Source organism: Oncorhynchus kisutch, unplaced genomic scaffold, assembly GCF_002021735.2.
Source record: "Oncorhynchus kisutch isolate 150728-3 unplaced genomic scaffold, Okis_V2 Okis06b-Okis10b_hom, whole genome shotgun sequence".
In the NCBI taxonomy this organism is placed as follows: Eukaryota; Metazoa; Chordata; class Actinopteri; order Salmoniformes; family Salmonidae; genus Oncorhynchus; species Oncorhynchus kisutch.
Genome location: NW_022261983.1, coordinates 17,021,646 through 17,038,368, shown reverse-complemented (window position 1 = coordinate 17,038,368; position 16,723 = coordinate 17,021,646). Strand labels below are relative to the sequence as shown.

Sequence of the window (16,723 nt, the reverse complement as noted above, 5' to 3'; positions counted from 1 at the left end):
GACAAAGACCCAATAATACTCCATAATGACAAAGACCCAATACTCCATAATGACAAAGACCCAATACTCCATAATGACAAAGACCCAATACTCCATAATGACAAAGACCCAATACTCCATAATGACAAAGACCCAATACTCCGTAATGACAAAGACCCAATACTCCATAATGACAAAGAGAAAACATGTTTTTTTTTTCATTTTTGCAAATGTATTGAAAAAGACGTAGAGAAATAACTAATTTACAAAAGTTTTCACACCTAGATGTTCAACATTTCCTAAATATTATTATTTATTTATTTTATCTTCAAACTGTCAAATTGGTTGTTGATCATTGCTAGACGATCATTTTTAGGTCTTGCCATAGATTTACAAGTAGATTTAGGTCAAAACTGTAACTCGGCCACTCAGGAACATAAGCAACTTCAGTGTATATTTGGCCTTGTGTTTTAGGTAACTGTCCTGCTGAAAGGTGAATTCATCTCCCAGTGTTTGTTGGAAAGCAGACTGAACCAGGTTTTCCTCTAGGGTTTTGCCTGTGCTTAGCTCCATTTAGTTTATTTTTTTATCTCTGTCAGTTAGGTTAGTATTGTGGAGTAACTACAATGTTGTTGATCCATCCTCAGTTTTCTCCTATCACAGCCATTAAACTCTGTCATTTAGGTTAGTATTGTGGAGTAACTACAATGTTGTTGATCCATCCTCAGTTTTCTCCTGTCACAGCCATTAAACTCTGTCAGTTAGGTTAGTATTGTGGAGTAACTATGTAGTTGATCCATCCTCAGTTTTCTCCTATCACAGCCATTAAACTCTGTCATTTAGGTTAGTATTGTGGAGTAACTACAATGTTGTTGATCCATCCTCAGTTTTCTCCTATCACAGCCATTAAACTCTGTCAGTTAGGTTAGTATTGTGTAGTAACTATGTAGTTGTTGATCCATCCTCAGTGTTCTCCTGTCACAGCCATTAAACTGTCAGTTAGGTTAGTATTGAGGAGTAACTATAATGTAGTTGATCCATCCTCAGTTTTCTCCTGTCACAGCCATTAAACTCTGTCAGTTAGGTTAGTATTGTGTAGTAACTATAATGTTGTTGATCCATCCTCAGTTTTCTCCTGTCACAGCCATTAAACTCTGTAACAGTTTTAAAGTCACCATTGACCTCATGGTGAAATCCCTGAGTGGTTTCCTTCCTCTCCGGCAACTGAGTTAGGAAGGATGCCTGTATCTTTGTAGTAACTGGGTGTATTGATACACCATCCAAAGTGTAATTAATAACTTCACCATGCTATTCAATGTCGACCAATAGGAGCTCTTCTTAACGAGGCATTGGAGAACCTCCCTGGTCTTTAATAGTTGATTCTGTGCTTGTAAATCACTTCTCAACTTTACAGATAATTGTAAATGTGGGGTACAGAGATGAGGTGGTCAGAAATCATGTTAACCACTATTATTGCACACAGAGTGAGTCCATGCAACTCATTATGTGACTTGTTAAGCACATTTTTTTACTCCTGAACTTATTTAGGCGTTTCCATAACAACGGGGTTGAATACTTATTGACTCAAGACATTTCAGCTTTTCATATTATACTTTGTTTTGTAAAAAATAAATACATGCAAAACATAATTCCACTTTGACATTATGGGATGTATTGTGTGTCAGGCCAGTGACCAACAAAATCTCCATGTAATCCATTTTAAATTCAGGTTGTCACACAACCCAATGTGGATAAAGTCAAGGTGTGTGAATCGTTTCTGAAGGTGCTGTATGGCTCTTTTACTAGGTCTGGCGTGGCGCCTTCCTATTGGCTGATTTAATCCTGTCTCAGCCAACTACATTCAGAGGAGCCACCGTCTTGGAGTTGGGGGCAGGGACTGGGCTGACCAGCGTAGTCATGGCAACGGTGGCCAAAACAGTGTACTGCACAGGTAAGGTACCGTCAGGTAAACCAGGGGTCTTCGCCCCCCTGGGGGCCTCATGTATACATTTTGTTGTGTAAACGCCACATTAAATAACTGCATGCGCAATTTCTGAGAAGAATAGATAACTATCTGCTATATAGGTAACTATCTGCTATATAGGTAACTATCTGCTATATAGGTAACTATCTGCTATATAGGTAACTATCTGCTATATAGGTAACTATCTGCTATATAGGTAACTATCTGCTATATAGGTAACTATCTGCTATATAGGTAACTATCTGCTATATAGGTAACTATCTGCTATATAGGTAACTATCTGCTATATAGGTAACTATCTGCCATATAGGTAACTATCTGCCATATAGGTAACTATCTGCCATATAGGTAACTATCTGCCATATAGGTAACTATCTGCCATATAGGTAACTATCTGCCATATAGGTAACTATCTGCCATATAGGTAACTATCTGCCATATAGGTAACTATCTGCCATATAAGTAACTATCTGCCATATAGGTAACTATCTGCCATATAGGTAACTATCTGCCATATAGGTAACTATCTGCCATATAGGTAACTATCTGCCATATAGGTAACTATCTGCCATATAGGTAACTATCTGCCATATAGGTAACTCCGCCTGGACAATGAGGCCCTATATTATTGTATTTCCATCTGCTATAGCCTAGGCTCTGAGATTCATTAGGCTGTGATGTTGTGCTCCCGTTGCAAAGCAATACTGAGGCATATACTATACTTTTACATAAGCTACCGGTCTATTTACTATGTGTGGAAGAATGCTTTTTTTTATCAGTCATTTATGCTGTATTTGAAACCAAGGACTGTGACAGTTTCTGAAAGAAAACCATGTCAAATTGTTGTGGACCTGTCAGCAGAACATCTACAGTGCATTCAGAAAGTGTTTCCGACCCCTTGACTTTTTCCACATTCTGTCACGTTGCAGCCGTATTCTAAAACTGATTACATTGTTGTTGTTTTTCCCCCTCATCAATCTACACACAATACCCCATAATGACATCATAATACCCCATAATGACCTCACAATACCCCATAATGACCTCACAATACCCCATAATGACAAAGTGAAAATGGTTTTTTTTGAATTTTTTTGAAATACCACAAAGAAGATGACCTTCTGTACCCCCCCCCCCCCCCCTCCCCACCTTGTCACAACACCACTGATTGGCTCAAACGCATTAAGAAGGAAAGAAATTCCACAAATTAACTTCTAACAAGGCACACCTGTTCATTAGAATGCATTCAATGGGACAACCGCATGAAGCTGGTTGAGAGAATGCCAAGAGTGTTCAAAGCTGTCATCAAGGCAAAGGGTGGCTACTTTGAAGAATATAAAATATATTTTGATTAACACTTTTTTCGCTTACTACATGATTCCATATGTGTTATTTCATAGTTTTGATGTCTTCACTATTATGTTATAATGTAGAAAATGTTAAAAAGAAAAACCCTTGAATGAGTAGGTGTGTTCAAATTGTTGCCTGATACTGTACTTGTCTACTCGGTTGAATTAAATAAGACATGTACATAGATCTGTAGATAATGGTGACCAGGATAGCGATTTAACATGCCTCTAAACCCACATCTGTAGATACTGGTGACCAGGATAGCGATTTAACATGCCTCTAAATACACATCTGTAGATAATGGTGACCAGGATAGTGATTTAACATGCCTCTAAACCCACATCTGTAGATAATGGTGACCAGGATAGTGATTTAACATGCCTCTAAACCCACATCTGTAGATAATGGTGACCAGGATAGTGATTTAACATGCCTCTAAATACACATCTGTAGATAATGGTGACCAGGATAGTGATTTAACATGCCTCTAAACCCACATCTGTAGATAATGGTGACCAGGATAGTGATTTAACATGCCTCTAAACCCACATCTGTAGATAATGGTGACCAGTGATTTAACATGCCTCTAAACCCACATCTGTAGATAATGGTGACCAGGATAGTGATTTAGCATGCCTCTAAACCCACATCTGTAGATAATGGTGACCAGGATAGTGATTTTAACATGCCTCTAAACCCACATCTGTAGATAATGGTGACCAGTGATTTAACATGCCTCTAAACCCACATCTGTAGATAATGGTGACCAGGATAGTGATTTCACTGAGTTGAGAGGAGGCAGCACCGGTCTCCACCACCTTGGCAGTTTGAAACCCCTCTATTCTACCTCTGTCACTATTATATAGTGCAATCAAGACATTCAGCGTGAGGAAAAGCTCTCTCCCATGTGATTTGGGCTTGTTGCAGGTGCGTGGGAGTCATGTGTTGAAAGGGAAAACGCATACTGCTCTGGCCAGTACCACGTCAGTTCTTTTCAGCTTAATGAACTGAGTGCAGGTCTGTGTTTCTTCAGTAAAAGCCCAGTGCAGTCCACAAGGTGCTTTTCCTGGGTTTTATACACGGTGCCTTTGGAAAGTAATTCAGACCCCATCGACTTTTTCCATGTTTTTCAGACTTTTTCTAAAATGGATAAAAAAATAAAAAAATGTAAATCCTCAGCAGTCTACATACAATACCTCCTGATGACAAAGCGAAAACAGGTTTTTAGAAATGTTTGCTCATTTATAAAAATGAACAGAAATACCTTATTTACAGAAGTATTCAGACCCTTTGCTTTGAGACTCGAAATTGAGTTCAGGTGCATCCTGTTTTCGTTGATCATCCTTGAGATGTTTCTACAACTTGATTGGAGTTCACCTGTGGTAAATTAATTTGATTGGACATGATTTGGAAAGGCTCACACCAGTCTATTTATGTTCTCACAGTTGACAGTGCATGTCAGAGGAAAAACCAAGCCATGAGGTTGAAGGAATTGACAGCGGAGCTCCAAGACAGGATTGTGTCGAGGCATAGATCTGGGGAAGGGTACCAAAACATTTCTGCAACATTAAAGGTCCCCAAGAACACAATGGCCTCCATCATTCTTAAATGGAAGAAATGTGGAACCACCAAGACTCTTCCTAGAGCTGGCCATCCTGCCAAACTGGTCAATCGGGGGAGAAGGGCCTTGGTCCAGGGAGGTGACCACCCAGCCAAACTGGTCAATCGGGGGAGAAGGGCCTTGGTCCAGGGAGGTGACCACCCAGCCAAACTGGTCAATCGGGGGAGAAGGGCCTTGGTCCAGGGAGGTGACCACCCAGCCAAACTGGTCAATCGGGGGAGAAGGGCCTTGGTCCAGGGAGGTGACCACCCAGCCAAACTGAGCAATCTGGGGAGAAGGGCCTTGGTCCAGGGAGGTGACCACTCTGCCAAACTGAGCAATCTGGGGAGAAGGGCCTTGGTCCAGGGAGGTGACCACCCTGCCAAACTGGTCAAGCAGGGGAGAAGGGCCTTGGTCCAGGGAGGTGACCACCCTGCCAAACTGAGCAATCTGGGGAGAAGGGCCTTGGTCCAGGGAGGTGACCACTCTGCCAAACTGAGCAATCTGGGGAGAAGGGCCTTGGTCCAGGGAGGTGATCTAGAACCAGAGGGTCACTCTGACAGAGCTCCAGAAATCCTCTGTGGAGATTTGATCTGGTCTGATGAAACCAAGATTGAACTCTTTGGCCTGAATGCCAAGCGTCAACTCTGGAGGAAACCTGGCACCATCCCTACGGTGAAGCATGGTGGTGGCAGCATCATGCTGTGGGGATGTTTTTCAGTGGCAGGAACTGGTAGACTCGTTAGGATCGAGACAAAGATGAACGGAGCAAAGTACAGAAAGATCCTTGGTGAAAACCTGCTCCACAGTGTTCAGGACCTCAGACTGGGGCGAAGGTTCACCTTTCAACAGGACAACGACCCTAAGCACACAGCCAAGACAATGCAGGAGTGGCTTCGGGACAAGTTTCTGAATGTTCGTGAGTGGCCCAGCTAGAGCCCGGACTTGAACCTGATCGAACATCTCTGGAGAGACCTGAAAATAGCTGTGCAGCGACGCTCCCCATCCAAACTGACAGAGCGTGAGAGGATCTGCAGAGAAGAACGGGAGAAACTCCCCAAATACAGGTGTGCCAAACTTGTAGTGTCATACCCAAGAAGACTCGAGGCTGTAATCACTGTCAAAGGTGCTTCAACACAGTACTGTTTAAAGGGTCTGAATACTTAGGTAAATATGATATTTCTGTTTTTTATAAATGAGCAAAAATAAATCAATAAGCTGTCATTATGGGGTATTGTGATGTCATTATGGGGTTTTGTGATGTAATTATGGGGTATTGTGATGTCATTATGGGGTATTGTGATGTCATTATGGGGTATTGTGATGTCATTATGGGGTATCGTGATGTCATTATGGGGTATCGTGATGTCATTATGGGGTATCGTGATGTCATTATGGGGTATCGTGATGTCATTATGGGGTATCGTGATGTCATTATGGGATATCGTGATGTCATTATGGGGTATCGTGATGTCATTATGGGGTATCGTGATGTCATTATGGGGTATTGTGATGTCATTATGGGGTATTGCGATGTCATTATGGGGTATTGCGATGTCATTTTGGGGTATTGCGATGTCATTATGGGGTATTGCGATGTCATTATGGGGTATTGCGATGTCATTATGGGGTATTGTGATGTCATTATGGGGTATTGTGATGTCATTATGGGGTATTGTGATGTCATTATGGGGTATTGTGATGTCATTATGGGGTATTATGATGTCATTATGGGGTATTGTGATGTCATTATGGGGTATTGTGATGTCATTATGGGGTATTGTGATGTCATTATGGGTTATTGTGATGTCATTATGGGGTATTGTGTGAAGATTGATTGATGATTTAATACATTTTACAAATAAAGCTGTAACGTAACAAAATGTGTAAAAGGTCCAGGGGTCTGAATACTTTCCGTTGGCACTGTATATTACCACACTATGAGGTTGGAATAATACTGTGTAATTGGGAAAATCATAATCATGTCCTTTTAGTATAAGAGCTGTTTGAAAAGACCGCCTGAAATCTCAGCCTGTTTTGGTGGGGTGGAGTTTTGGCCTGCCTGGTGTCATCACCTATTAGTTACTAGACCAATATGAAAAAGTGTTCCAAACCTCTCTCCCAATAACATCTAGTTTTCCCCTCCCAACTCAGACCCCTCAGACAGTCCTAGTGTTCCAAACCTCTCTCCCAATAACAGCTAGTTTTCCCAACTCAGACAGTCCTAGTGTTCAACACCTCTCTCCCAATAACATCTAGTTCTCCCCTCCCAACTCACAGTCCTAGTGTTCAACACCTCTCTCCCAATAACATCTAGTTCTCCCTTCCCAACTCAGACAACTCAGACAGTACTAGTGTTCAACACCTCTCTCCCAATAACAGCTAGTTCTTCCCTACCAACTCAGACAGTCCTAGTGTTCAACACCTCTCTCCCAATAACAGCTAGTTCTTCCCTACCAACTCAGACAGTCCTAGTGTTCAACACCTCTCTCCCAATAACAGCTAATTTTCCCCTCCCAACTCAGACCACTCAGACAGTCCTAGCAAAATTATTGCTTGAGAAATTGCAGTTTTCTAAGAAGCAATTTTTGTCTCGTTTTTTTGTTGTCATTGAAACCAATCACAGTAAGGTACTTAAATGTTATACTTAAATGATAATTATTGCACTTGTATTAAAGTGCTTTTCTGGAGAGGGAAAGAACATTTCAAAGGGCAAGATAATTCCAAACTACTCTGCCTGTCTATCTGTCTGTCTGTCTGCCTGTCTGTCTGTCTGTCTGTCTGTCTGTCTGCCTGTCTGTCTGTCTGTCTGTCTGCCTGTCTGCCTGTCTGTCTGTCTGCCTGTCTGTCTGTCTGCCTGCCTGTCTGTCTGTCTGTCTGTCTGTCTGTCTGCCTGTCTGTCTGTCTGTCTGCCTGTCTGTCTACCTGTCTGTCTGCCTGTCTGTCTGCCTGTCTGTCTGCCTGTCTGTCTGTCTGCCTGTCTGTCTGTCTGCTTGTCTGCCTGCCTGCCTGTCTGTCTGCTTGTCTGCCTGCCTGCCTGTCTGCCTGCCTGCCTGCCTGCCTGTCTGTCTGCTTGTCTGCGTATACCGGGAAGCATCATATTAAATAGACTGTTCTTCTGAATGTATTCAGAGAATGAAAATTCAATTTACTTCGAAAGTCAGAGTGAGTAATAGTACTACTGCCTATCATCTCTGATACAGAAACCATTCTACATGGTAGTTACCATGCTTCACTGATCCCAGGTCAGAATCATCTCTGATATAGAAACCATTCTCCATGGTAGTCACCATGCTTCACTGATCCAAGGTCAAAATCATCTCTGATACAGAATCCATTCTACATGGTAGTCACCATGCTTCACTGATCCAAGGTCAGAATCATCTCTGATACAGAATCCATTCTACATGGTAGTTACCATGCTTCACTGATCCCAGGTCAGAATCATCTCTGATACAGAATCCATTCTACATGGTAGTCACCATGCTTCACTGATCCAAGGTCAGAATCATCTCTGATACAGAAACCATTCTCCATTGTAGTCACCATGCTTCACTGATCCAAGGTCAGAATCATCTCTGATACAGAAACCATTCTCCATGGTAGTCACCATGCTTCACTGATCCAAGGTCAGAATCATCTCTGATACAGAAACCATTCTCCATGGTAGTCACCATGCTTCACTGATCCAAGGTCAGAATCATCTCTGATACAGAATCCATTCTCCATGGTAGTCACCATGCTTCACTGATCCAAGGTCAGAATCATTGTAAGAATTGATGAGCTGGTAGCAAGCTGTTCCTAAATGAAGGTCTCTTATTGGTCGTGTTTGTTCTATTACCGATGTTGTGTTTTAGAATGTTGGACGCCCAACGTCTCTGTAATGTTTCTAAGTTCAAAGGTACATAAACGGCGTGTCAAAATCCCAATATCTGTGTAACGTTGTGTTGCAGACGTTGGGGAGGACCTACTGAGCATGTGCCAGAAGAACGTGACGTTGAACAGACACCTGATGGAACCTGCAGGTGAGCCGACACACTTAGACAATGTGGAGCGAGAGAACGTTACTTAAACAACGTTTTTTTGCACACACAGGGTTGCCGGCAAACGACCAGCTGGCATTTTCAATCAGGTTCGGGCAGCGCCTCACCACTTTTGATTTAGTTTAATAAAAAAATATTTATGCAAAGATGAAGTACAAAGTCATGTAACCCACTATTCCCCGGGCGCCAACATCGTGGATGTCAATTAAGGCAGCGCCCCCCCCCCCCCCCGCACCTCTCTGATTCAGAGGGGTTGGGTTAAATGTGTTAAGACACATTTCAGTTGAATACATTCAGTTGAACAACTGACTAGATATCCCCCCTTTCCTGTTCTTTCTGACAGGGTAAACCAACCGTTATCTATGTACAGCCCTTTTATTGGTGTTAGGAGAAAATCAGTTCAGGTCATCAAATTTGTTTTATGTTCAAATTTGGGGCTAGCTAGTCCTCCTGGACATTATCAATCACTAGTGATGAACTGGAAATCAATCAACCCAGAGTGATGACAGACTGTGTAACTGTTTAATTACAGATGCAAAGACAGCTCCGCCCTGTTAGTTCTATTGTCCAATCACAGTTGTCGTGCCTGTGCCACGGACACGCCCTGTTTAGTTTTAGAATGAAATTGATATGAGCAAGAACAAGGTGGCTACAGTTCCACGGAGTTCTCATCTTTTCTCTGACCAGGAGTTCTCATCCTTTCTCTGACCAGGAGTTCTCATCCTTTCTCTGACCAGGAGTTCTCATCTTTTCTCTGACCAGGAGTTCTCATCCTTTCTCTGACCAGGAGTTCTCATCCTTTCTATGACTAGGAGTTCTCATCCTTTCTCTAGGCTAGCTCTCAATATGTAGTACCAGGCTAGCTCTCTCTTTCTCCCTGGCTGTTTCATTACAATATGTAGTACCAGGCTAGCTCTCTCTCTCCCTGACTGTTTCATATATATATATCATTATAGTGTTGTCTCTCTCTCTCTCTCTCTCTCTCCCTGACTGTTTCATATATATATATATCATTATAGTATTGTCTCTCTTACAGGTGGGAAGGTGCGAGTACGTCTACTGGACTGGCTCAGACACGATCTCTGCACAGGTGGGCAGGCTACACGAACACACACACACACACACACATTGAGAAACAAGAACACACACACACACACACATTGAGAAACACGCACACACACACACACACACACACACATTGAGAAACACAAACACACACAGAGAGAAACACACACACACACACACACACACACATAGAGAAACACACATGATGTTAAACCATGGTCTCTGCTGATCTCTCCTCTTTCTCATCCATTCATGTCTTGTTTCTCAGACGCTGATGCAGAGTTTGGATGGACAGAGGATGAAGTGGCAGATCTCCATGACAACACAACAATTATCATCGCGGCTGACGGTAAGACAGTTTTGATAAGGTGTTAACCGGTAGGATCCGGTGTTTAAACCGGTAGGATCAGGTGTTTAACCGGTAGGATCAGGTGTTTAAACCGGTAGGATCAGGTGTTTAACCGGTAGGATCAGGTGTTTAACCGGTAGGATCAGGTGTTTAACCGGTAGGATCAGGTGTTTAACCGGTAGGATCAGGTGTTTAACCGGTAGGATCAGTTGTTTAACCGGTAGGATCAGGTGTTAACCGGTGGGATCAGATGTTTAACCGGTAGGATCAGGTGTTAACCGGTAGGATCAGGTGTTAACCGGTGGGATCAGGTGTTAACCGGTAGGATCAGGTGTTTAACCGGTAGGATCAGGTGTTTAACCGGTAGGATCAGGTGTTTAACCGGTAGGATCAGGTGTTTAACCGGTAGGATCAGGTGTTTAACCGGTAGTATCAGGTGTTTAACCGGTAGGATCAGGTGTTTAACCGGTAGGATCAGGTGTTTAACCGGTAGGATCAGGTGTTAACCGGTGGGATCAGGTGTTTAACCGGTAGGATCAGGTGTTATTTTTATGGTATCAAATGTAATCTGATGATCTCTGTGGAATGTTAATGATCTCTGTGGAACGTTAATGATCTCTGTGGAACGTTAATGATCTCTGTGGAATGTTAATGATCTCTGTGGAACGTTAATGATCTCTGTGGAACGTTAATGATCTCTGTGGAACGTTAATGATCTCTGTGGAACGTTAATGATCTCTGTGGAACGTTAATGATCTCTGTGGAATGTTAATGATCTCTGTGGAACGTTAATGATCTCTGTGGAACGTTAATTGTAATAAACTATATTTATTTGTCTTTTGTTCCAGTGTGCTACGATGACGACCTGACAGACGCGCTGTTCCGAACGCTGTACAGAATCTGTAACAACCTCCGTCTCCCCTGTACTACATACCTGTCTATAGAGAAGAGGTAACATACCTGTACTTACATACCTGTCTATAGAGAAGAGGTAACATACCTGTACTACATACCTGTCTATAGAGAAGAGGTAACATACCTGTACTACATACCTGTCTATAGAGAAGAGGTAACATACCTGTACTATATACCTGTCTATTCTGGCTGGGCCACTCACGGACATTCAGAGACTTGTCCCGAAGCCACTACTGCGTTGTCTTGGCTGTGTTCTTAGAGTCGTGGTCCTGTTGAAAGGTGGACCTTCGCCCCAGTCTGAGGTTCTGAACACTCTGGAGCAGGTTTTCATCAAGGATCTCTCTGTACTTTGCTCCGTTCATCTTTCCCTCGATCCTGACTAGTCTCCCAATCCCTGCTGCTGAAAAACATCTGCACATCAGGATGCTTCCACCACCATACTTCACTGTAGGGATGATGCCAGGTTTCCTCCAGACGTGACGCTTCGCATTCAGGCCAAAGAGTTCAATCTTGGCTTCATCAGACCAGAGAATCTTGTTTATCATGGTCTGAGAGTCCTTTAGGTGCCTCTTGACAAACTCCTAGCGGGCTGTCATGTGGCTTTTCCTGAGGAGTGGCTTCTGTCTGGCCACTCTACCATAAAGGCCTGATTGGTGGAGTGCTGCAGAGATGGTTGTCCTTCTGGAAGTTTCTCCCATCTCCACAGAGGAACTCTGGAGCTCTGTCAGAGTGACCATCAGGTTCTTGTATATATAGATTTATGCTTAATGTAAAAAATATATCCAGCTCATGTGCCACATCTTGTAATTACTGTGTGTGTGTGTGTGTGTGTGTGTGTGTGTGTGTGTGTGTGTGTGTGTGTGTGTGTGTGTGTGTGTGTGTGTGTGTGTGTGTGTGTGTGTGTGTGTGTGTGTGTGTTGTGTGTGTGTGTGTGTGTGTGTGTGTGTGTGTGTGTTCCTTCCTTCCTTCCCAGGCTGAACTTCACTCTGAGACACATGGACATATCCTGCGAGGCCTACGACCATTTCCGCCACTGTCTGTGTGAGATGCAGGAGCTGAGGGAGGGACGGACATGCTTCACAGTGGAGCAGGTCACACCCTCTTTCCCACAGTGCCTGCTGTATGAGCGCATAGAGCAACTGGTGAGAGACAGACAGTTTCACATACACACTTTACTGAACCTAGAAAACCCCCAACAGTATGTTTCCAGTACTATATCCTAAACCCAACAGTATGTTTCTAGTACTATATCCTAAACCCCTATCCAACAGTATGTTTCTAGTACTATATCCTAAACCCAACAGTATGTTTCTAGTACTATATCCTAAACCCAACAGTATGTTTCTAGTACTATATCCTAAACCCCTATCCAACAGTATGTTTCTAGTACTATATCCTAAACCCCTATCCAACAGTATGTTTCTAGTACTATATCCTAAACCCAACAGTATGTTCTAGTACTATATCCTAAACCCCTATCCAACAGTATGTTTCTAGTACTATATCCTAAACCCCTATACAACAGTATGTTTCTAGTACTATATCCTAAACCCCTATCCAACAGTATGTTTCTAGTACTATATCCTAAACCCCTATCCAACAGTATGTTTCTAGTACTATATCCTAAACCCAACAGTATGTTTCTAGTACTATATCCTAAACCCCTATCCAACAGTATGTTTCTATTACTATATCCTAAACCCCTATCCAACAGTATGTTTCCAGTACTATATCCTAAACCCAACAGTATGTTTCTAGTACTATATCCTAAACCCAACAGTATGTTTCTAGTACTATATCCTAAACCCAACAGTATGTTTCTAGTACTATATCCTAAACCCAACAGTATGTTTCTAGTACTATATCCTAAACCCAACAGTATGTTTCTAGTACTATATCCTAAACCCCTATCCAACAGTATGTTTCTAGTACTATATCCTAAACCCCTATCCAACAGAATGTTTCTAGTACTATATCCTAAACCCAACAGTATGTTTCTAGTACTATATCCTAAACCCCTATCCAACAGTATGTTTCTATTACTATATCCTAAACCCCTATCCAACAGTATGTTTCCAGTACTATATCCTAAACCCAACAGTATGTTTCTAGTACTATATCCTAAACCCAACAGTATGTTTCTAGTACTATATCCTAAACCCAACAGTATGTTTCTAGTACTATATCCTAAACCCAACAGTATGTTTCTAGTACTATATCCTAAACCCAACAGTATGTTTCTAGTACTATATCCTAAACCCAACAGTATGTTTCTAGTACTATATCCTAAACCCCTATCCAACAGTATGTTTCTAGTACTATATCCTAAACCCCTATCCAACAGTATGTTTCTAGTACTATATCCTAAACCCCTATCCAACAGTATGTTTCTAGTACTATATCCTAAACCCCTATCCAACAGTATGTTTCTAGTACTATATCCTAAACCCCTATCCAACAGTATGTTTCTAGTACTATATCCTAAACCCAACAGTATGTTTCTAGTACTATATCCTAAACCCAACAGTATGTTTCTATACTATATCCTAAACCCCTACCCAACAGTATGTTTCTAGTACTATATCCTAAACCCCTATCCAACAGTATGTTTCTAGTACTATATCCTAAACCCAACAGTATGTTTCTAGTACTATATCCTAAACCCCTATCCAACAGTATGTTTCTAGTACTATATCCTAAACCCCTATCCAACAGTATGTTTCTAGTACTATATCCTAAACCCCTATCCAACAGAATGTTTCTAGTACTATATCCTAAACCCAACAGTATGTTTCTAGTACTATATCCTAAACCCCTATCCAACAGAATGTTTCTAGTACTATATCCTAAACCCAACAGTATGTTTCTAGTACTATATCCTAAACCCAACAGTATGTTTCTAGTACTATATCCTAAACCCCTATCCAACAGTATGTTTCTAGTACTATATCCTAAACCCCTATCCAACAGTATGTTTCTAGTACTATATCCTAAACCCCTATCCAACAGTATGTTTCTAGTACTATATCCTAAACCCCTATCCAACAGTATGTTTCTAGTACTATATCCTAAACCCCTATCCAACAGTATGTTTCTAGTACTATATCCTAAACCCAACAGTATGTTTCTAGTACTATATCCTAAACCCAACAGTATGTTTCTAGTACTATATCCTAAACCCCTACCCAACAGTATGTTTCTAGTACTATATCCTAAACCCCTATCCAACAGTATGTTTCTAGTACTATATCCTAAACCCAACAGTATGTTTCTAGTACTATATCCTAAACCCCCATCCAACAGTATGTTTCTAGTACTATATCCTAAACCCAACAGTATGTTTCTAGTACTATATCCTAAACCCCTATCCAACAGAATGTTTCTAGTACTATATCCTAAACCCAACAGTATGTTTCTAGTACTATATCCTAAACCCAACAGTATGTTTCTAGTACTATATCCTAAACCCCTATCCAACAGTATGTTTCTAGTACTATATCCTAAACCCCTATCCAACAGTATGTTTCTAGTACTATATCCTAAACCCAACAGTATGTTTCTAGTACTATATCCTAAACCCCTATCCAACAGTATGTTTCTAGTACTATATCCTAAACCCAACAGTATGTTTCTAGTACTATATCCTAAACCCCTATCCAACAGTATGTTTCTATTACTATATCCTAAACCCCTATCCAACAGTATGTTTCCAGTACTATATCCTAAACCCAACAGTATGTTTCTAGTACTATATCCTAAACCCAACATTATGTTTCTAGTACTATATCCTAAACCCAACAGTATGTTTCTAGTACTATATCCTAAACCCAACAGTATGTTTCTAGTACTATATCCTAAACCCAACAGTATGTTTCTAGTACTATATCCTAAACCCCTATCCAACAGTATGTTTCTAGTACTATATCCTAAACCCCTATGCAACAGAATGTTTCTAGTACTATATCCTAAACCCAACAGTATGTTTCTAGTACTATATCCTAAACCCCTATCCAACAGTATGTTTCTATTACTATATCCTAAACCCCTATCCAACAGTATGTTTCCAGTACTATATCCTAAACCCAGCAGTATGTTTCTAGTACTATATCCTAAACCCAACAGTATGTTTCTAGTACTATATCCTAAACCCAACAGTATGTTTCTAGTACTATATCCTAAACCCAACAGTATGTTTCTAGTACTATATCCTAAACCCAACAGTATGTTTCTAGTACTATATCCTAAACCCCTATCCAACAGTATGTTTCTAGTACTATATCCTAAACCCCTATCCAACAGTATGTTTCTAGTACTATATCCTAAACCCCTATCCAACAGTATGTTTCTAGTACTATATCCTAAACCCAACAGTATGTTTCTAGTACTATATCCTAAACCCCTATCCAACAGTATGTTTCTAGTACTATATCCTAAACCCAACAGTATGTTTCTAGTACTATATCCTAAACCCCTATCCAACAGTATGTTTCTATTACTATATCCTAAACCCCTATCCAACAGTATGTTTCTAGTACTATATCCTAAACCCAACAGTATGTTTCCAGTACTATATCCTAAACCCAACAGTATGTTTCTAGTACTATATCCTAAACCCAACAGTATGTTTCTAGTACTATATCCTAAACCCAACAGTATGTTTCTAGTACTATATCCTAAACCCAACAGTATGTTTCTAGTACTATATCCTAAACCCAACAGTATGTTTCTAGTACTATATCCTAAACCCCTATCCAACAGTATGTTTCTAGTACTATATCCTAAACCCCTATCCAACAGTATGTTTCTAGTACTATATCCTAAACCCCTATCCAACAGTATGTTTCTAGTACTATATCCTAAACCCCTATCCAACAGTATGTTTCTAGTACTATATCCTAAACCCCTATCCAACAGTATGTTTCTAGTACTATATCCTAAACCCAACAGTATGTTTCTAGTACTATATCCTAAACCCAACAGTATGTTTCTAGTACTATATCCTAAACCCCTACCCAACAGTATGTTTCTAGTACTATATCCTAAACCCCTATCCAACAGTATGTTTCTAGTACTATATCCTAAACCCAACAGTATGTTTCTAGTACTATATCCTAAACCCCTATCCAACAGTATGTTTCTAGTACTATATCCTAAACCCCTATCCAACAGTATGTTTCTAGTACTATATCCTAAACCCCTATCCAACAGAATGTTTCTAGTACTATATCCTAAACCCAACAGTATGTTTCTAGTACTATATCCTAAACCCCTATCCAACAGAATGTTTCTAGTACTATATCCTAAACCCAACAGTATGTTTCTAGTACTATATCCTAAACCCAACAGTATGTTTCTAGTACTATATCCTAAACCCCTATCCAACAGTATGTTTCTAGTACTATATCCTAAACCCCTATCCAACAGTATGTTTCTAGTAC

General features: G+C 40.9%; 1 protein-coding gene across 2 annotated transcripts in view; it reads left to right on the top strand.

Annotated features, from left to right (window-relative positions):
- The window catches only part of LOC109887112 (methyltransferase-like protein 22), a 42,861-nt gene that overhangs the window by 18,529 nt on the left and 7,609 nt on the right, over positions 1-16,723 (top strand). For both annotated transcript variants that reach the window (XM_031814235.1, XM_031814236.1), the window contains 6 exons: positions 1,786-1,930; positions 8,867-8,938; positions 9,993-10,046; positions 10,290-10,370; positions 11,219-11,321; positions 12,259-12,427. In XM_031814235.1, coding sequence (XP_031670095.1) covers positions 1,786-1,930; positions 8,867-8,938; positions 9,993-10,046; positions 10,290-10,370; positions 11,219-11,321; positions 12,259-12,427 — 624 coding nt within the window. The remainder of the gene's footprint in view (positions 1-1,785; positions 1,931-8,866; positions 8,939-9,992; positions 10,047-10,289; positions 10,371-11,218; positions 11,322-12,258; positions 12,428-16,723) is intronic.